Raw genomic sequence first — 23,106 nt, forward strand, 5'->3', positions numbered from 1 at the left:
CCCTGAACAAAGAACCAGGAGTAGACCCTGAGCCCACTGTGCATGTCCCAAACTGCCTCTACTCCCCTCAAAAAAGAACAGAATAGTCCAGGTCTTTAAAGAAGAATTGTAGCAAATAACCATTCTTTGTACCTGTTTTACTACTCTGGTCAAACAAGTCTTCCTGAGTAGACAAAACCCCAGGCTCTGGTGACTTCTGAATCTGCAGTCCACTTTCCAGAAGTTCTTGAGCAGATAGCTGTTCTTTCACTTCCACAGCAAGAGATACTTTGGGACTAGTAGGTATATCCTCTGACCTAGGAAATTTATATAAGCAGGAAAGAAAAGCTGTTAAGTTCAAATATTTGCACTTTGGAGGGCAGGGGGACTCTTAAGTAGTATTCAGGGTGCTCAAGAGCCACTCCCAGTGATAGATGGTCTGACTGAAAGGATTAGACAATTTAATATCAGAGGTCCCTTCAATCCCCTTTACCTAAAGTCAACAGTCGCTGTTAAACTGAGTATCTTGCCCTATAAAGATCAACTAACAGTCAACTTTGTTCAGGATGCCATTCCCCACTGTTCCTATTAAAGGAAGTAATACAACAATATTGTATGTTTATTCATTACCTCTGCCAAATTAAAAGCATCCACTTTTCCTCTGTGACAACCACACTTGAACTACTGAACAAAATGATGTTTTGTGGGATACAATAATCACCATATGCAAAGCTGAGGTAAACTGCCAATTCATGCCAAGTTAAGAACCAAAAACACTTAGAAAAAGGAGTATCTGTCTGTGAATCTCAGAAATAAAGCTCTCAGAAGAGAGCAACATAGAAAAACATGCTGCAGAAATGCCTCTAGAACCCACGCCAGGCTGTCTCATCTGAGGCAACCCAGAGTGGGGCAGGTGAGTTCCCCTCCCCACCCCAACAGAGCCCCAGCAGTCAAACACACCCAGAACTCAATCACTGCCATGCTCAAGGTTGGTCTCCACAGGCTTGGACAAGCCTAACCCATGAGTGAATCTGCTGTATAGCCATATTTTTAATTTTAGAATTCCCAGAGTGTGTGGCCACAACATCTCATACTTTACACCAATGATGTACCAAGAATAGCATATCACATTTGACAGAGTTTAAAGTAGAAAGCAATCAATCTTGGGGCTGGAGCAATAGTACAGCGGGTAGGCCAACGTGGGTTCGATTCCCAGCATCCCATATGATACCTTGAGCACCGCCAGGAGTAATTCTTGAGTACAGAGCCAGGAATAACCCCTGTGCATCGCCGGGTGTGACCCAAAAAGAAAAAAAAAAAAAAAAAAAAAAAAAAGCAAACCAATCTCAGGAGGAAAATATAAATATATATATGTGCACACAAAGTTCAACCTTTAACAGCATGTGAGTAATCTCTTATACAAGGGCTTAATGGCTCCAGGGTGAAATACAATAATCTTCAGACACTTTCCTCTAAGGAAACTTTATTTGGTCATTTTTGGCAGATTACTCATAACAAGCAATACAAGATAAATTATTTTGGTTCTGATTTGGTGACAGGGTTTGGGGTTGGGGATGGAAACATTCAAAATCAGGTGATGGGAAGGTGTAATGGTGGTGGGATCAGTGTTCTAATATTAAATGTAATAAATTATTGTGAGCAACTTTATAATAATTAAAAAAAAAAGAATACCTGCCTGCTACCTATATCATAAACTACCAGATGCAAGATATTTGAAGACCCGGGGCTGGAGAAACAGCACAGCAGGTAGGGCGTTTGCCTTGCACGCAGCCAACCCAGGTTCGATTCCCAGCATCCCGTATGGTCCCCTGAGCACCGCCAGGAGTAACTCCTGAGTGCAGAGCCAGGAGTAACCCCTGTGCATGGCCAGGTGTGACCCAGAAAGCAAAAAAAAAAAAAAAAGATATTTGAAGACCCAAGACAATCTGGGTGCACATCAAGTACACAAATGGTAGACTTTCAAATATAATTCTTGTGATTCTTCATCAGAAAGGCTAGGAAGTCCTCTCACAAAGAAACAGCCCCTCTAAGGCCTAGGAGAAAAGCTCAAATGCATCCAGTGCATGCTTTGTGTGCTAAAGCACCAGATTCTATCCTGGCACTGCATGGTTCCCCAAACACTGGCAGGAGTGACTCCTAAGTACCTTGCCAGGAGGTTAGCTTCCTAGCACTGCCAGGTATGGCTCAACAACAAACAAAAACAAATACTTCTGTGGGCAAAGATCAGAAGGAAAGAGTGGTAACCAAAACTTAATGAACTATGCATGACCTATTAATGACAGTAGCAGTAAAATGACTTGCCTAAAGATAAGGACACAATGAGATATCTTTTTTTGGGGGGGGTGGGGGGCCCGGGGAGGAGGGATGTGCTAAGGGCTTACTCCTGGCTCTAGGTTTAGGAATCACTCCTGGCAGCCTCCAGGGACCATATGGGCTACTGGATATCAAACCTGGGTCAGCCACATGTGCAAGGCAAACACCTTCCACTGTACTATCTTTATCTTTCCTGTCCCTATAATGAGAAATCATAGCACAGTAGCACTGTCATCCCATTGTTCATCAATTTTGCTCAAGCAGGCACCAGTAACGTCTCCATTCATCCCTGTCGTGTGCTAGTGTAGCCCAATGGCATCTGCTCGCTCCAGGAACACAAAGTGAGACTTGTTGTTACTGTTTTTAGCATATCGAATATGCCACAGGTAGCATGCCAGGCTCTGTTGTGCAGGCGGGATACTCCCGGTAGCTTGCCGGGTTCTCTGAGAGGGAGGGATGAATCAAACCTGGGTCAGCCGTGTGCAAGGCAAACAACCTACCCACTGTGCTATTGCTCCAGCCCCAATGAGAAATCATAATCAATATTTCTACTGTATCAGAAATATCCAATACGAGGGAAAAGTGAACAATTTCTAAAATTATGTACACCTGCAAAGTGAAATTAGTATAATCCTGTTGTAGGAAATCATAAACAGGCTCTAGAAAGAATTCAGGGCCAGAGAAATAATACTACAAATAGGTCACTTGCCTTGCACACAGTCAATATGGATTTAATCCCCATCAATACATATGGTCCCCCAAGCCAGGAGTGATTCCTAAATCCAGGGTGAGGATTAAAGTCTAAGCACAGCCAGGTAGGGGAAATAGAGGAAGGAAGGGAGGGAGGGAGGGAGGGAGGGAGGGAAGGAGGGAGGGAAGGAGGGAGGAAGGTGGAGAAGAGAGAGAAAGAGAGTAACAGTGAGTGAGTTTACCTTGCAGGTAGGAGATTTTGCTCTTCTGCCAGATTTACATCCTTACTGGGATGTGCTACCAAAGGAATATCCTTGTTGAGTTGTTCTACCATGGGGATAGCTTCATTAGACGGCTCTTCAAGCTTCATTGCTTAATGTTTTAAAAGGAAAGAAGAATTTTTAATAGAAATTTAGGATATCTAATGGAAATAATTTTGATAGCCAATTTGAAAATATGTAGCTATCATTCCAAAAATGGAAAATAACCATTTGCAAAAGAATCTCAATTGCCAGGCCACCCTATATGAGTTCCACCATAAGTGATCCCTGAGCACAGAGCCAGTAATCTCTAAGCATAGCTGATGTGGCCCAAAAACCGATTTTTAAAAATCCCAATTCAGAAGACATCAATTGTTAAGTATTTGCAAGATGATTCTGACATATTATTATCTTAACTTCCATCATATTAACTTAGATATCTATAAAATATATCAAGGAAATAAATCACTTTAATATGGAAAGAAAATGCTTAAAAACAAGTCCAGAAAACATATTTCATACCAGTATTAGTATCCATATCAGATAGCCCAGTACAGACAGAGTTGGTGGTTGCTAACTGTACGTGTTCTTTTTCTATTTCGTATGGCACAGTATTTTCTTCAACATCCTGGCTCTGGGAAAGTTCCAACACACCAAAGCCCAACTGTGATGAAGCAGGATCTAGGAATAAAATCCCATGAAATCAAAGAGTCAATTAATATAAACCATGCAAACTACTGCCCTTTAGAAAGAGAGCATCATAGTCAATCATTCACAGTAAAATTTTTCTTACAGCCCCAAATTTTTAAAATCAGGAGGCTGGGTTCAATCCCCAGCACTGCATGGTCTCCTCAGCACTTCCAGTAGTGCTGAGCACTACCAGGTGTGGTCCAAAAAACAATGAAAGTAATTAAACTATTGAGGTAAAAGTGGAAAATGTGCAATGCTGAAAATAACTATATACTAAAAACCTTACCTAATATTGGTAGACTGTGTACTTCCTGAAAATATATATACAAATCATATACAAAGCAATTCAGATTGTACTTCTGCCTCATGAAACATGTATCCCAAAATAATTTTAAAAACTAATATGAAAAGGAGTAAGAGTTACTATACAGAAAGAGGAGTAAAAGTTATTATGTAGAATCAAAAGATCTACAGACCATCAAATTAGGTGGAATACCTTAATTTTTCAAGCAAGTCTCTTAATGATAAGTCGCAATTTTATCAGTGTTAAAAAGAAATTTAGCTATCTACATGCTTGTATTAAAAGAGACTTAACAATCTATTGGGAAAGGCAAATGGCTACCTTCAGCACCAAGGGAATGTGTCATCTCATCTAGATTATCTTCTTCCTTTTCATCTTTCTCTTTTTCTGTCTCTTCTTCCTTTTCTTCCACCACAGGAACAGAGTCCACTGACATTCCCAGAACACTGCACAATAGAAACACACAATCATGTATACCCAAATAGGTTGACACACTTGACTAAAACCATAATAAATTTTATTTTGACTTCCCTCTTACCACTTCCTAAGGAAATTTTAAATCAAAGAAATGTACCTACTTATTAGGGTGCTTGACTTGAATGCGCTGACAAGGTTTGATCCCCGCATCCCATATGGAGCCTGAGCACTGCCAGGAGTAATACATGAGTTCATAGCCAGGAGTAACTCCTGAGCATTGCCAGGTGTGGCCGCAAAGCAAAACAAAAAGCAAACAAACATACTAAAAAAAACCCTTTGGGTAAAATAAGCAGTACAGTGGGTAGTGCACTTGTCTTGCACATGGTAAACCCAGCTTGATCCCCCGCTCCCATGTGATACCCTGAGCACTGCCAGGATTAAGCCCTGAGCACCACCGGATGTAGCCCCAAAACAAAAACAAGAACCTTACCTAGTTAGCTCTTCTTTCTACATAAAGAGAACACCTAATAGACTAACAACTACAGCACCTGAGGAGACAGTACAACAGGGAGAGAACTTGTCTTGCATGTGGTCAACCTGGGTTCAATTCCCAGCACCCTGTATGGTCCTCCAAGCCCTGCAAGGAGTGATTCCTGATCACAGAGCCAAGAGAAAGCCCTGAGCTCTGTCAGGTGTGGCTCCAAAACAAAAAAGAAAACAGAACAACAACAACAAAAAAAAAAAACACTGTGAAGAATTTAAAAAACACAATATTAAACAGAAAACCTACTGGGCACTTTGGTGGCAGTGGGGTACAGTAATTTTGTACATCAGTACCATAAATTAGCACTACTGTAATCACGTTACCTAAGTCTAATTTATGGCCCATGTTCAATCCCCAGCATCCCATATGGTCACCCACACATCACCAGGAGTAAACTCAGTGGCACAGTGCCAGGAGTAAGCGATGAGTATATCACCAAATGTGGCCCCAAAACTAAAAATAAATTAGTTAATTAACCATCATTTTAAAATTAAATGAAAAACATATATTAAGGTGCTTGCCATCCACAAATCTGACCCTGGTCTGATCCCCAGCATCACTCAATGTCTCCCAATACCACCATGAATGGCCCCTGAGCAGAGAGACATGAGCAAGACCTGAGTACTATTAGGTATGGCCCAAAATACTCCAAAAAGTAATAAATGTTTTTTTAAAAACCAAATGCTTTTAAAAAAAATGTAATCTTAGACTGAACTGATCCTGTGTCATACATATACTAAATATAAACAAAACTGTTTTGAGCACCAGAGAGATACTACCTGCTGATACTACCTAAGCTGCACGGTCAGCTTGGGTTTGACACCCATCACCCCATATGGTGCTTCAAGCCAGGCCAGGAGTGAGCCTGAGCATAGAGTCAGAAATAAGCATTACTGGGTGTTGTCCCCCATTCAAAAAAAAATCTGAATATAAACTCTATTATTAGACAGTATATGTATTTTCAAGGTGTAATAATGGTATTATAGTTATAGTATAATACATTATTATTTTAGGGGATGATTTCTGATATAATTAAAGGGAAATAGAATGTCTCTAACTAAGTTTCAAATACTCCAGCTCTCAAAAATATTATACACAATTATATATGCATGAAAGATACTTGTGTATGAATAACATCTGTAAGCATACAGAGAAACAAATACGTACTATTCATTTCTTCTGTATATTTAAAGTTTTTTTATTGAAGGGGTGGGGGGCTTGGGGCCACCCTAGTGGTGCTCAGGGTTAATACCCTGTTCTACATGCAAAAGCATATGCTCCAACCTTTTTTTTTTCCCCTTTGGTTTTTGAGTCCCACACAGTGGTACTCAGGGATCACTTCTGTGCTCAGGGGACCATATGTGGTGCCACAGACCAAATTGGGGTCTGCCTCGTGCAAAGCAGTGCCTTAACTCCTGTACTATCTCTCTGACCCTGCTCCATTCTTTAGAGATATTTCTCTGTCCCTGTCAGTTTAAACTTTTTTTTTTAATTACTCTCAGCAAAGTTACTGAGCGTTTCAGCAAGCACACAACTTTTCTTTCTTTTCTTGGTATTTTTGGGTCATCTCTCAGTGCTACTTAGGGGATATGCAGTGCCAGGGATCAAACCTGGGTTTCCAACATGCAAAACATGTATTCTAGTCCTTTAAGGCATCTCCCTGGCTCTAACAAACATACAAACTTTCACTTTCCACATGCCAACTATAAAAATCAAAAGCATAAAAATATTAAAATTAAAAGAGAGAAAATGTATCAAAGTGTTTATAGCAATTAACTCTGGGTGACAGAATAGGCGACTTTTGCTTTCTTGTAACTTCTATATAATGTATTTCACAAACAACATTAAGCAATACTTGATTAAGCATAAAAGAGGAGAAAACACAAAATTGAAATTTTCAGGACTATGGCCCAAGGAAGAGATACAGGATTAGAAATTTTCACTCATTGGGGCTGTACAGACAATAGAAGGGGAGGGCACTGGCCCTGTATGTGGCCAACCTAGGTTTGAGCCACAGAACCCTATACAAGGCCTATACAAGGCCTATACAAGGCCAAAAGTGATTGTGAGCGTAAGTCAGGAGTAAGCCCAAGCGCTATAGGAGATGGCTCAAAGACAAAAAAAAAAAAACCTCTTTTTACTAAAACAGAAGCATCATTTATATAATTAGAAGAACCATATGCATGAAATTGGAAAATATGGCAAAAAAAAAGAACAAGAGCAAAATGACAAAAAAAATAGAAGAGTAAATGACAGACATTACAAAGCATACATGTCAAAGCATTCTCTTTCGGTGGTCTACCTTCATGTTTTGCCTAACCTAAATGCTGGTGGATAAATGTGTTCTCAAACCTCTTCCTCAGCTCTGCTCATCTCCCTATAGTCATCTTATCCAGACTCTTGACTTTTCATATGCTGACTATTGTGTAATTTAAATCTCTATCTTAGATCCCCCTACATTACACAATTGTACACAGTTAGCTCAATATTCTTTAACTTTTATGAGAAATAAAATCTACATAATTTTCAAACTATTCTTTTTTTTCCTCCTACTTGGGGATTTGAGAGGGAGTAGGTGTTGGGCCACATGTAACTTGTGCTCAGGAGGCTATTGTTGGCTCTGTGCTCACAAATGACTTCTGGCAGTGCTCAAGGGACAACATGTGGTGGCAGGAATTCAAACACGGGTTGGTGGGATGCAAGGCAAGTGCCTTAATGCCTGTACCATTTCTCCAACCCTTCAATCTATACATAATCTGGCAGTAATAATAATTCTGTGAAAGTTTAAACCAGAATGCTATTCTTCTGTTCAAATCTTTTAAAGCCTTCCTATCTCATTAAAAGTAGCAGCACAAACTCATGCCAAAGTACAGAACTTTACATATGGCACCCTCATTTCTGACTTTTCACCCATTCCTCTCAACTCTCTACTCCAACATTAAACTCCTATTTCTCAAATATTCCACTCTAGAGCCTTAGGGCAGTGTTTCTAAACCTTTTTTCGTCAGCCTTGGAGCCATGGGCCACTTTCAACATTATTTCCTTCCCATGGCGTTCCACCTTATTCACCGGCTTCCTGGTCTAGTGCGGAGGCCCCCAGCTATTCAACTGTCATTTGTAGCCTTCTTAAAATATCCCACAGGAGCAGTATGTCCTCCAGTTGAGAAATGCTGCCTTAGAACCTTTTTATTCTTTAGTTATGGATTATCTCAGATAATAGTAGTAATCACTTACTAAAATTTCTTTTCACATACCAAAATCAAGGGGCCAGAGAGATAGTAAAGCTGCTAAGGTGCTTGCCTTGCACACAGCTGACATAGTTTTGATCCCCAGCATCCCATATGGTCCCGAAAGCCCTGCCAGGAATTATCCCTAAGGGTAGAGTCAGGAGTAAGCTCTGAGCACAGCTGGTTGTGGCCCAAAAACCAAAACAAACCCTCCAAAATTCTAAATGAAATCTTTATATATAGTGAAGCATTCACTACATATTACCTAAACTTGCAACTCCTCTGACATTTCCTACTCACTCCCTATTCATATTTCTCTTCAGTCTTTGTCAGTGTCTACCATACCACATATTTACTTATCATGTACTGCTATATCCACACAATATAAGCCACATTAAGGTTGAGGATTTTTATCCCTTTTGATCATTTGTATCCCCAAAACTCAACAGTTTTCAGCATGCAGGAAGTAATACCTATAGAAAGATTACATTAGTCAAGAGGCTTGAAATGAATCAGATTATAAACTAAACTGTACTTATGATAAACTTTTCTTTACTGTCTAGAACTGATGGAAGAACACGAAAATTAAAGATGTTATTTAGATTACACAATACGCAATAAAATAATTATCAAAAATTGGAAGTGTTGACATGAGTTAAATACTCGTCTTTTATTATGAAACTGAATTGTCTTGATCAAAAATTAAATTGATGCTTCTCCCTCCTCCTCCTTCCATTACTACTATCTGCAGCCCCGAGGAACTGCCATTTGCTGCCAGTGACACACACAGTCAGAGCCCAAAGAAAGCAGAGTCCTGCCCCACAGAGGCACACACTCGGTGCCCAAGCAGGCAGTGCATGCAGCACCAATTCCTCAATGAAAAACAATAGAAGAGGGACCAGAGTGCTAGTACAGCAGGTAGGGCGTTTGCCTTGCACATGGCCTACCCGGGTTTGATCCCTGGTATCCCATATGGTCCCCCAAGCAAGCACTGTCTGGAGCAATTCCTGAGTACAAAACCAGGAGTAATCTCTGAACATCACTGGGTGTGACCCAAAAAGCAAAATGAAAAAGAAAAGATAAAAGAAAACAAGAGTTCTGGTCAAGATGGCAGAGGTAGGGGCCAGAGCAATAGCACAACAGGTAGGGCATTTATCTTGCACACAGTTGACTCAAGGTCTATCCGAGAGAGAGAGAGAGAGAGAGAGAGAGAGAGAGAGAGAGAGAGAGAGAGAGATGGCAGAGGTGCAGCAGCAAGCGCTCTGAACAGTGGAAGGGGTCATAAAATTTCTGCGTGACTGAATGTGGGTACCCCTTGGATATTCTATCTCAAGGAGAGCGTCATTCCCATTCCCAGCGAGAATGGGACTTGTGAGGACAGCGGTGGCATGACAGCCTGAGGATGGAGTTATCGCAGCTCTCAGTGCTATGGGCTATGTCAGGGCTAACGTGTCTAAATCGGGCTCTTCAGGTAGAATCAGCACCACCATGGAGCATGGATCTTCAAGTTGGGGAGGCATCCCAAGTTCCCACTCTGGGCCCCACAATTCACATCTGCTGCCATTTATTCCCTAGACCGGCCCACACCAACCGCAGCATACCACGGAGGACAATCTCCCTAAACACCAATTGTCTAAAGACCCAGGATGGGGGCATGTACCCCCGGTCAGACTCTGCTGTACTGGTGGCTGCAGTCTGCCCAGAATGCCCGTCTGTGAACAAAAGCAGCCGTGGCCCCGGTCCTGGTCCCTGCCAAAGCCACTGCTGTGTAACCACTGGGGTCCTGGGGGCGCAGTGCCACCAGTGGGTCAACCTGGACCACGGGGTGAGTGCATCAGCAACCTGATGGTGCCTTCAGACATCCTGATACCACAAAATTACCAGACTTACTCCTGGCTTTGTGGTCAGGGATAACTCCTGGTAGGTTCAGGGGTCCATAAGGGATGCAGGGATAGAATCCAGATCAGTGAGGCCAGAGTAATAGTACGTAGAGGTAGGGTAATTGCCTTGCATGCAGTTGACCTGGGTTTGATCTCCAATATCCCTTATGGCACCCCAAGCACCACCAGGAGTAATTCCTGAGTACAGAACCAGGAGTAACCCCTGAGCATTGCCAGGTATGACCAAAAAGAAAATTAAATAAAAATAAATTAAAAAAAAAGAACCTGGATGAGGTACATACAAGGCAAATGCCTTAGCCGCTGTACTGTCTCTCTGGTCCCAAGCATTTTTTAAAAAAAGGTTGAAAGACAGTAAAGCAGTTAGGGAACTTGCCTTGCATGTGGTGAGCCCAGATTCGATTCCCAGTACTGCATATGTTCCCAGAAGTAACATCAGGAATGATCCCTGAGTACAGAGTCAGGAGTAAACCCTGAGTGCAACCAGGTCTGGCCCAAAAGATAAAATTAAAAAGAAGCTATTGGGGGGACTGGAGCAATAGCACAGTGGGTAGGGCGTTTGCCTTACACGCAGCCGACACGGGTTCGATTCCCAGCATCCCATATAGTCCCCCGAGCACCACCAGGAGTGATTCCTGAGTGCATGAGCCAGGAGTAACCCCTGTGCATTGCTGGATGTGACCCAAAAAGCAAAAAAACAAAAACAAGAATGGGCACTGGTGGAGGATGGGTACTCGATCATCGTATGACTGAAATGTAAGCATGAAAGTTAAGTCTGTAACTGTACCTCACACTGATTCATTAAAAAATTAAAAAATAATTTTTTAAAATGAATAAAAATAAGCTATTGGGGCTGGAGAGATAAAACAGCGGGTAGGGCATTTGCCTTACATGCAGCTGACCTGGGCTCAATTCCCAGCATCCGATATGGTTCCCTGAGCACCGCCAGGAGAACTCCTGAGTGCAGAGCCAGGAGTAACCCCTGTGCATCGCCAGGTGTGACCCAAAATAAAAAAAAAAAAAAAGCTATTTACTAACCTGGGGTGTTGACTAAAGGGTAGAGTACATATTTTTTCATGTAGAAACCCAAAATTCAATCCCTGTCACAGCACTATTCCCCTAAGCACCAATGAGAACAATCTCTGAGCACTGCACTATGAGTAGCCCCTAAGCAAAGCCAGGTATAGTCCAAAAGCTAAAAAAAAAATACAATGATAAACTAAATGTTTATTATGTTTAAAATACTTAACGGGCTAGAGCGATAGCACAGCAGTAGGGCTTTTGCCTTGCATGCGGCCAACACAGGTTCGATTCCTCTATCCTTCTCGGAGAGCCTGGCAAGCTACCAAGAGTATCCTGCCCACATGGCAGAGCCTGGCAAGCTCCCCGTGGCGTTTTCAATATGCCAAAAACAGTAACCAAGTCTCACAATAGAGACATTAGTGGTGCCTGCTCAAGCAAATCGATGAACAACGGGAGGACAGTGATAGACAGTGACAAAATACTTAACGAATCTATGCAAAATTTAAAGCCTTCTCTGTGAGAAATAGTCTGAAGAAGAAAAAAAAAACAAGCTACATAGTGAAATGCCTACAAATTAAATACCCTTTTAAGGACTAGCACTAATAATATATAAAGAACTCTCAAAACAATAAAAAGCAGAATTCACAGGCCAGAGAGATAGTATTGCGGGTAGAACATTTGCCAGGCACAGCCAACCAGAGTTTAATCCTGATATCACATGTGATCTCCAGAGCCCACCAGAAGCGATCCCTGAGCACAGAACCAGGAGTAAGCCCTGAGCATCAACGGGTGTGGCCACAAGACAAAAAACAAAACAAAAACAGACTTCATTTAAAAAATGGACAGAGAGACTGGAGCAATAGTACACCAGATAGGGCATCTGCTCTGCAAAACGTCATCCCAATTTAATCCCTGGCACTCCAATGTGGTCCTCCAAACTATGCCAGGAGTGATCCCTAAGCACCACCGTGTGTGGCCACAAAACAGAATTCATTTGGTAAATATGCAAGAGGGACAAAAAGAACAGTACAGTACGTAGAGCATTTACCTTGCAACATGTAGCTAATCCCGATTCAATCCCTAGCACAGCATATGATCCTCTGAGCTCCGCCAGGAGTGATTCCTGAGCACAACGCCACAGACTAACTCCTGCCCTGGCCTCCAAAAGTGGATAAAAGAGATGAATAATTTCCTTAAAGAGGATTATGAAATGAGGATATGAAAGAGTATATGAAAAATATTCAACAGCATTAGCCACCAGAAAATATAAATTAAAATCACAATGAAGGGACAGGATATGGCTTAATGGGCTGAGGTGTATGCTCTGTATGCAGGAGCACCAGATTCAATACCCTGCACTACATGGTCCCCCAAGTACTGCCCAGGAGTAGCTCTGAAGTACTTTGCTCTGAGTATCCTACCCTACTACTGCCAGATGTGATACCTTCTCCACCTACCCACCTCCCAAAAAAACACAACAAATATCACTGCACATTCAACAGAATGGCAAAATTAAAAACAGTGACCACCGTATATGGGTGAGACTGGAGAGAAATTATCACTTCCATACATAGCAAACGGGACTGTAAATTGATACAGCTACTCCAGAAAATTGTTTGGTAAAGCAGGGATTTAGCTCCCCAAACCACACAATAAAGATCATCTGGCAGTTTCTTAAAATTCTAAATATGTAAGAGTTGAGGAGATAGCTCAAAGAGCTAGAATCACACTTAACATGCAGGAGGCCTGATGGTCCCCGGCACTGTATGGCCCTCTCAGCAAACAGAAGCAACCTGAAACAACTCTGCAGAGAGCAGCTCCTGAGCATCACTGGGTATGGCAAAACAACAAAAGGGGGAAAAAAAATCTAAACATGAAACTACCATAAAGCAATTGTCCAACTGGCTATTTATCCCACAGATACTAAAACTTTATGCTTACTCAAAAACTTGTCATATACATGATCATAGCAGCTCTATTTGTAATAGCCAAAATCCCAAATTATCTCAGATTTCCTTACAAGGTAAATGGTTAAATAAACTCTGGTACATCCACATTATGAAACATCACTCGTTACGAAAACAAAAAAACGATTAACACATAACAACAACTAGTATGGATATTCTGAGAGTTGACCAAAAAGAAGTCAATCCCAAATTGCATACTATATGATTACATTTTTATAAGATTATAAAATGACAAAACCACCAAAATAGAGTTCACTGCAATAGTTGGCTGGCGGTTCAGACTGGGAGAGATGTGGGTATGTTTTAAAAATGGTAATGAAAAACCTTGTGGAGCTGAAATTGTTCTCTATCTTTTCTATTTTGGGGCCACACCCAGTGGTGCTCAGGGCTTATTCTTGGGGTCTGCACGCAGGGACCTCTAGTGGTTCTGGGGAGACCATAAGATCACTCTCTTTTATATCTTATACCTTCCTGTGAATCCACAACCATCTCAATTTTAAATATGCTTAATGGAGAAATAAAAAGATCTCTATTTCTTTACTAATGTATTTTTAGGATGCTCCATGTTTAGGAGGAACAGCTTCCATCAAAGAGGACTCCACATAAGAGAAAAAGGGTATTTTAAAAGTTTATGACAGAAATGTTCACAAACAGCTTTTTTCAAAGAATCTACTTTAATGAATTAAGACAACATAGACAGATCAAAGGAGAGCAATTTACATGTATTTTGAAGAGCTTTCTTTCTTTTGGAATCAACCTTATGAGTTCCTTCCAGTTACATGGCCTTTGTAAATGCAGTTACCTTGGGTTTGAAAAGCTCCACCTCCCACAGGCTGAATCTTTCCCTGACCCTTCAACTATGCCTAACAAATTCATCTTTACAATTATAAATAACACTCCTTAAAAAAACTTTCTCCTAGCCCTCACACTAGGTTATTGTTCTATTGTTTTCCCTTTTCACAAAACATTATATTCACATTATATTCACATTATAATTGAATAGCAATTTATTTAATAATTAAATGTCTGCCTATCCAATTAAATTATAAGTTTCATGATGGCAAAGCACCTTTAAAGCAACTGCCACAGGGTCAGAGAAATAGTTCATTGAGGTGGAGCACATGTTTTGCATACAAGAGGCCCAAATTTGATTCCTGGCACCCCACATTTTCCCTGAGCACCATCTGCAGTGACCAGCCCAAGCAGAGAGCCAGGAGTAGCCCATGACACCACCGGATATGAACCAAAAACCAGAACCAAGACAAATATATAAAGCATCCCCCAAATCTACACATTTATTGAACTTGTAGCCAAATTTCTTTTAGAAAAAGAGCAAAACATTGATGCAAAATGGAAAAGAACAACACTTCTCAAAAGCACTGTCTCATTTACAGTGAAGGATATACATACTTTCTGATTCCACTAACTCAAACCAGTCTGAAAATAAGAGTATCTCAGAATTTTGTGTGGCACCAATTCTTCCACTGTGGTAGCTATCAAAGAGCTTCAATCATGGCTCTGTATTATCCTACGACCATGGGCCTCAACAAGAGACATAACATAACCAAGAACGTGAGCGACACAAGGCACAGCCATGAACATGGTGCCTCATGAAATACACCAAGTTCACACTGGACGTGATCTGAGAGGAGTGTGATTTCACACACAAAAAGCAATCAACAGGTAATGGAGCTGCTCAAGATTACGAGGACAAGCAGGCCCTCAAATTCAACTGAAAAAGGACTGGAACACATACACATCTGCGACAAGAGGAAAAGAGAAACTGAATAATGTCCTGGCTGCCATGAAGAAGGCAGCCACTATGAACTAAGCCTTTCACTTTCAAATAAGTCTTCCGGCAAAGTCAAGGATGGGGGAAGCATAAAAATATTTGTATTTAATAAATAAAAAGCCCATAAACAGTGTTTCTTAGTTGAGCTGGAGTAATAGTATTGCATACTACAGGGCATTTGCCTTGCACGTAGCAGACCCAGTTTCATCTCCAGTACCACATGGTACCCAGAGTCCGCAAGGAATAATCCCTAAGTACAGAGCCAGGAGTAAGTCCTGAATACATGAACATCACGGGGTGTGGCCCAAGATACAAAAAGAAAAAAAACCTCAATTTTGTCACTAACAACGAATTCTAGAGCAGGTTGTTAACTTTTTCACCCTTCACATTTTTCCCATCTATGTAATGGAAGCAATATCATGTCTTCATTACGCAGGTTTTAAGGATGAAGCTAAATAATATTACATATTATAATATTATATATAAAATATCCAATCAAAGATAAATTCAATAAAGGAAAAATATAAAGATACATATATAACAAAAGAGAGGCCAAAGGGATAGGAGAAGGGTTAAGGAGCTAGACCTTGCATGTTTGATCACCAGCACCTCAGGGTCCCCCAAATTACAAACTCCAAGCACCACTAGGTGTGACCCAACCCCCCCACAAAATAAAATATACATAAGACCAAGTGAGAGCTGAATACTTTTTAGGGTAATGATTTTCAACTGCCAGTCTTTAAGTGGGTACCAGGCAGCAGAAATTTTCTGCCAGTCCACAAAAAGTTACAGACACTTAGCATGTAGTATGCAAAGAGGAGCAGAAAAGCACTGTCCTCAACCACAAGTATAAGCACCAGTATACATACATAGTTTTCCAGTCTGTATTTTCACCACTATTTTCACCACTCCATAGGTATAAAAAGATTAAAAATCACTGGTTTAGAAAATAAATTATATAAGTCTAAAACTGGTGAGTTACTTCTGTTGGCAGGTGGAAAGCATGCCTGAACAGATTTGGTAACATATTTATCTTTTCGTTTGTTCAATACCCAGTGGTGCACAAGGTTTACTCCTGGTATTGTGCTCAGGGCTCACTCCTGGTGGTGCTCAAGAGGGCCATGTAGGGTGCCGGGGATTGAACCCAGGTCAGCTGCATGCAAAGCAAGCATCTTACCAACTGTACTCTCTCCAATCCCACTAAGTCATATCTATACTAAGAATGAGGAATGTCTGCTTTGTTCCACATGTACAAAATAGATCACAATTTAAATAATGCAGATATCAAAAATGTTATTACCTTTACAATAAAGATTCCAGCTACCAGTAGTAATATAATACTAGAGATAATACCATCCCAAATCCCACTTTCTAATTCACAAAAATAAAAGTAATCCCTTATATTCCTGGAATGAGGTTCCAGTATATGACCAACCAATTCATCAAGTTTAAAAAAATTCCGTCAAACATCAGTATACCTGCTTGTCCTGTTTTGCTGAGGTAACTGTTCTATCACCTGACTGATGGAACCACATGTGTCCAAATGAGAAGAATCCATGGGTTCTGAAATAAATTGGATATTAGCACAAGACGCGTTAAATCATCAAATTTTATCATCAATTTAAGAATGCAGATTATATCAATCTAATCAGCTTACAACAGAATATCAATTTTTAAGGGGCCAGAGAGACAGTAAGTGGGTAGAGCATTTGGTTTGCTTAAATCCAATCCAGGTTCAATTCCCAACACCTCAAAGAGTTCCCCAAGTCATGCAAAGAGCCAGGAGTCAGCCCTGAGCACAGCCAGGTATGGCCCCAAAACAAAACACACACATGAAAATAGATTATCTTTTATTTTTCCCTTCTCTTGTTTTTGCAATGATAGGATCACACACTTAAATGCAGTGCTCACAGATTTAGTTGGTATGCAAGTTGGAGGGGGGGTCATCAGAGATACTGATGGTAGTGTCCCCTAGACTGCACTCAGTATGTAACTAAGCAGTGCTGGGCATCACACTTTTGGTGCTACCAGGCAGAATGGCACTCTATCATTGAGTTATCCCTGGGCCCCTAGGACATCTATCTTTTGATTGCCTAATAGGCACCAAACACTGTGCAAGACTTCCTTATATACAATCACCACAACCATGTTTAAATTCACCCAGCTCCAACCAAACACGCTTGCAAAAATGACTAAGAGCTTGAACACCTCACCTGCAGCTTTTTCTTTCATATGTTCACCGAACCCACTATTACTGCCTCCTTGCTCTTCTCCAGTGGTTTGTTCAGGATTGGACACAATATCCTAAAAAACATACACACACAGAATCCTCACTATATATATTAAAAAAAAACCAAAGGAGACATACTTTCTATGATCATAATTACTTTCCTCCAATTCAACTTTATCCAAGACACAGCAGTCTGGTTGGGTTTTTGATAGAGATTAGGGAAAGAAATTAACCATTTCCAAACAAGGAAATATATTACTCACCAAAACGGGGTTCTCTTTGTGTGCCTGCAGATTAGGAAGGTGGCGAGAGAGCATCGTGAAGTGAGAACCAGAATCATCTTCTAGACCCTGGCTTTCAGGCTGGGAATCTTCAATTATTAGGCAAGGAGTGTCTTGCTGAGAGAAATCTGAATCCAACTGACTTCCAGCCGGGTCCATCTGCTCCCCTGGAATGGAATAACAAAAGATCAGTCCTGTACAACCTGCAAGCCTCCTCACGAAGTCTGAGCTCAAATAATGGGGCGGAAGTGCGAGGGCTGGGAAGGGGGACCGGCTAGACTCTGCCAGTAAGAACATGCATTTCTAATCGCAGCCAACGTGTTCCTATCCCAGGGCTCGATTTCCCTCATTATTTACAATTGGCCTGCCTATCCTAGCTCCCTCTTCTCTGCCGCGGCCTTCCTGCAGACACCCTTTCCCCTCCTTTCTACCCTCTTCTCTCCCCGCCCCTTTTTCCATCCCCCCCAACTCTGCCTCTGTCCTCCTGGCGCCTCTACAGCCCCGGGGAAAAGGCTGCTTCGTAATCTCCGTCGGCCAGCACCCGTGGAGCCCCTCGCGCTTCCTCACGACCACCCAGCCTTCCGCGCTACGGCTTCCCCGCCCCCTCCTCAGGGGCCTCCAACCCCATCCCCGTCACCGCCGCCATGCTTGCCACCCCGCCCCCTCCGGCCAGCCGTCCCTTCAAACCCTCCACTCAGCCCCTCGGGCCCCACTCGGGCCTCACTTTCCTCCCAGCAGTACCAGGCATCCCGGCGGGAGGTCCCTCGCGCTCGAGCAAGAGGTCTCCTGCACGCCCCGGGTCCCTCCAGCGCGATCCCCAGGTCGCCGCTGTCGCTGCCGCCGCCGCCACCAGCCGCGAACTCCCCCTCTTCCCGCCGCGTCACGCAGAACCGGCGCGCCCATTCGCTGCCGCCACCCGCCACTCAAGAAGGCCTGCGGGTGACTGGTGGCTGCGGCGCAACGCCCCGCCCCGCGTAAGAAAAAGGAACTCGGCGGCGTGTTTCCATGGCAGCATGGAGGCTGCGGCCCTCCCCCTACCAAGCCAGAGAATGACAGTATCCTTGAACCGAAGGGACCTTGAGAGGGCGTGAAATATATTCCCAAGCCTCGGAGACTATTGTTTTCTTCGGGCTCGGACTTAAAAAGAAAAATCCTGCTTTTCTACCCCTCCTGCACCGTCAGGCCCCGTTCTTTCACCCTCTTCCGTGGAAAGGGAGAGGATTTCCAGGCGCTTTCTAATAAAAGAGCAAAGAGGAGGAACCAGGACAGCTACTACTTGAGAGCTAGTAAAACTGAGGAGTGTGAACTCTCTGGGGTTTCTCTGTGTCAATCAGGGTTCCTTTTGTTGGCCTATAATTTGAATTCAAGGGCTTTACATTATGTCTTCTGCCAGTTTACGCCCCCCTCCCACCACCACCACCACCTCTCTCTCTCTCTCTCTCTCTCTCTCTCTCTCTCTCTCTCTCTCTCTCTCTCTCTCCCCTCTCACATACACACACACACACCAGAAAACCGTATTTTTTCAATTGCCCTTTCCAACCTGGAAGGTACAAAAAGCTTCACATTGCTTATTGTTGCCCAGATTTTTATGAGATTATAGCCGATGGAGACTATAGCTCCAGAAATTTTATTTACGTCTGCATGTATTTATTTACTTTTGCACCTCCCATTGAAAGAACTGAGAACATGACTCAGACAGCAGCCGCCCCTTTTAACTAAACTACCCCAAAGATCATTCATTCAATATAGTGAATCTATTATCTTAATTATGGTTTCAGGGACTATAAGACTACACTGGGGCAGCTGTGACAAGTATTAATAAAAGACCCCATGAGAAATATGTTTTGTTTCTTCCTTGGCATTCTAGCTTAGGGCAGCATCTTTAGAGAAAGTACTAGCACACTGCCAATTCTATTAACATTGTAGGTTTTCAGTTGAAGGTAGTTTCCTTCCTCTGCCCCAGACTCAGAATTTCTCAGGCACAGTCTAACAATGATTCTTATTGCTGTGAATGCCAAATTCAGCACTTGATAGAGGCTAATCTGAGTGAAGCTTTCTACCAACCAAATCTCCCTGCTGTAGTAAATTACAAGGACGTTTTCCAAAACAAAAATCAAAAATCAGACCAGAGAGATATTATAGTGGGTAGAATACTTTCCCCAGCATCCGATATGGTCCCCCAAGCACCATCAGGAGTAATTCCTGAGTGCAGAGCCAGGAGCAAACCCTAAATATCACCAGTTGTGGCCTTAAAAAAAAAAATAAAAGAAGGGGAAAAAAAAGCATTGGGGCTGCATAGTACACAATATAAGGCACTTGCCTTGTACACTGATGACCTGGGCTTGAATGCCAGCATCCTATACCATCCACCAAGCCCTGTCAGAAGTGATTCCTGAGTACAGAGCCAGGAATAAGCCCAGAGCACAGCCAGGTGGGGCCCAAAAACAAACAGAAAAAAAAGAATCAAAGCCTGTAATCTGACTACTTTTTTTATAAGATCCAAAGAACAACTTTCTGAAAGAAATCTCCTTGAAAAATCTAGACTCTATTGTGGTCATAACTGGAATATAATTAGGATTCCAGAATGAAGCTTCATTAGTGGAGTAAAAATGGAATGTAGGCACTTCACGCTGGTGTACTCCCAACTCTGGATGCCTAAAACTTCCTTTACCTCTCTCTTTCCACTCCACTCCCCTCTCTCCACACACACAATTGCACATTCTTCTTAGAATTGTTATCTTCCCTCAATAAAGCTATTTAACTTTTTAAAATATGAAAATAAAACACAGAGACACATCTTATTTGTTAAACTTGAACTCATTTATGGTGGACTCCTCTCTTCCTCCACTCCCAGTCCTGGAGAAGACCAGTAATTAAACTAATTTATTCCTAAAGGATGAAGTCACCATTATCCCCAGTCAGTAAACAAGTTAACTTACCCACTAGATTTGAGAGGGCACAAGCCACCAAGTCTTATGGGTAAATTTTGACTTTGATTCCCATAATCACTGTCACTGTCCTCCCGCTGTTTATCGATTTGCTTGAGCGGGCTCAGTAACGTCTCCATTGGAGACTTTGTTGTTACTGTGTCTGGCATATCGAATACGTCACGGGGAGCTTGCCAGGCTCTGCCGTGCGGGCAAGATACTCTCGCTAGCTTGCCGGGCTCTCCGAGAGGGGCGGAGGAATCGAACTCGGGTCGGCCATGTTGGCTGCGTGCAAAAATTTACTATGTTTTTGCTTTTCTTTGTTCTACTGTTACAATTGCCCTCACAGAAGTAAAACAGATAGGTCTTCTTCATTATGTGTAAATTTTATGTATTTGTTAAAAACTCATAAAGTCGCATACTAAAAAGAATAAACAAGAATCAGGGCGATAGTACAGGGGTTAAGGCATTTGTTTTTCATTCCACCAACCCTAGTTGACATCCCTGGCCCAACTTTCATCTCCAAAATAAGTAAATAAAATTTTTAAAAAAGATAAATTAAGAACTGGGGACATAGCACAATGATAGGGCACTTGCAAAATAGAGCTTTGCATGTGTGAGGCCCTGGGTTCAATCTCCAGCACTGCAAAATAAAAAAAGAAGAGGGAGCAAAGAAATTATATCTCAATAAACATGAATTAAAAAGGATAATAAATGAAACTGAATCATTACCATTATTAAATAAAACAAAAGCTTTAAAAATCTGTGAAGAAAAACTGTGAATTCCTTGGTATGCAGTGCAGCAATTGAATTATTCCACAAAATTACACAGAAAGATTAGAAAATGCAGGTCACTGGTTGCCTACTGAGACTGTAGCTAATTGTGACAAGGTGAGCCAAAACCCTTTATTCACTCCTGAACTATGAAGACCATAGGTGCATCTGCCTATCTACCTGGGCATTATACCTGGGCTTTATACCTAAAGCCACCTCAGACAAGGAAAAATCTAAACTGCAGTTCTCCCAGATAAGAACATTCCATGAGACCCTGCTTTAATGCACTTGAAAGTTTAACAAATCTAATTGTCAGATTTTCTTCTAATCAACTAACTACATCCTTTATTTCTAGAGCTTAAAGTCATTTCCTCTCATTTTATCTTTTTAAATTAATTTCTTTATTGAGATGGTATAATTTATGATATTATTGCTCATATTATTTTGTTTGTTAATTTTGGGACTACATCCAGCTATGCTCAGGGTTTACTCATGACTCTATGCTCAGGGATTACTCCAAGAACCCGATGTGCTGTCAGAGATCCAACCTGAGTTGGCTGCATTCAAGGCAAGCACTTATGCATTGCTCTATTTTTCTGGCCCTCATATTATTAAGCTTATCTCATCTGGGGGGCTGGAGCGATAGCACTGCGGGTAGGGCGTTTGCCTTGCACACAGCCAACATGGCCGACACAGGTTCGATTCCCAGCATCCCATATGGTCCCCCGAGCACCGCCAGGAGTGATTCCTGAGTGCATGAGCCAGGAGTAACCCCTGAACATTGCCAGGTGTGACCCAAAAAGCAAAAAATAAATAAATAAATAAAATTTTTTTAAAAACTTATCTCATCTGGTACAATAAGTTTACAGAATATTTCAATGAATCTAACAATAAATATTAATGTTACGTATTTTATCAGTCTTTTTCTATGGTCTCTTCATAGATATTTCAATCAAAAAGAAAAAAATTCATTTTTATCCACTTTCAGAAAAGTGGATACTATTCACTATTCACTATTCACCGATCATTAAACTTTGCTTCGTGATTTTCCTTTGGAAATTCAATAGTGGTAGAGAACTCTACTAATACACACACACACACACACACACACACACACACACACCTCCAGCACTTCATATGGTCCCCTGAATCTCACCAGGAATCATCCTATTGCACAGAGCCAGAATTACTAAACACTGCCAGCTGTGACCTCCAAACTCAAAAACAAAAATAAAACAACAACAAAAAGTTATATACCCCCTTTCAGGTATATAATTCAACTAGTATATAATTATATACTTGATATACAATTGATTATATAATTTATTCTGACCTCTAGGCTTTTCAGTACAGTCATGTCCATTCATATACTAATATAATTAAGTAATAATATGACATTGCCATTTTACTATGTGTACTGTGCTTGATTTTAGATTCATTAACTCACCTAGAAGTTTCACAACCCTGTGTTGAGGATCATAGATGAGGACACTAAGGTTAGAGAAATGAGATAACTTGCACAGTGCCTCACAGCTAATATAAGAGTCAGAATTCAGCAGGTTAACTACAGAAGACTTATATGTCCATAGTTAAGGAGCAGTAACAGGGACCAGAGAGAGTACAACAGGTAAGGTGCTTACCGAGCACACAGCCAATCTGGGCTTAATATCTGGCATCCTATGTGGTCCCCTGACCACTGCTAGAAGTGATCTATAAGCACAGAGCTAGGAGTAATCCTTGAGCACAGCTGACTGTGATACAAACACCAAGAA

At 41.6% G+C, this 23,106-nt stretch overlaps 1 protein-coding gene across 1 annotated transcript in view; it reads right to left on the minus strand.

The window, feature by feature from the left end:
• TP53BP1 (tumor protein p53 binding protein 1) overlaps positions 1–18,488 on the minus strand; it is a 74,572-nt gene extending 56,084 nt beyond the window's left edge. The window contains exons 1-8 of the mRNA XM_056133439.1: positions 18,375–18,488; positions 17,616–17,800; positions 17,336–17,426; positions 16,601–16,685; positions 4,576–4,700; positions 3,786–3,944; positions 3,246–3,375; positions 121–296 (exon numbers count right to left, since the gene is read on the minus strand). Coding sequence (XP_055989414.1) covers positions 121–296; positions 3,246–3,375; positions 3,786–3,944; positions 4,576–4,700; positions 16,601–16,685; positions 17,336–17,426; positions 17,616–17,800; positions 18,375–18,381 — 958 coding nt within the window. The 5' untranslated portion in view covers positions 18,382–18,488. The remainder of the gene's footprint in view (positions 1–120; positions 297–3,245; positions 3,376–3,785; positions 3,945–4,575; positions 4,701–16,600; positions 16,686–17,335; positions 17,427–17,615; positions 17,801–18,374) is intronic.
• Between the last annotated feature and the right edge of the window lie 4,618 nt (positions 18,489–23,106).

The sequence above is a fragment of the Sorex fumeus genome, unplaced genomic scaffold (genome assembly GCF_029834395.1).
Source record: "Sorex fumeus unplaced genomic scaffold, SorFum_2.1 ptg000098l, whole genome shotgun sequence".
Taxonomy (NCBI): Eukaryota; Metazoa; Chordata; class Mammalia; order Eulipotyphla; family Soricidae; genus Sorex; species Sorex fumeus.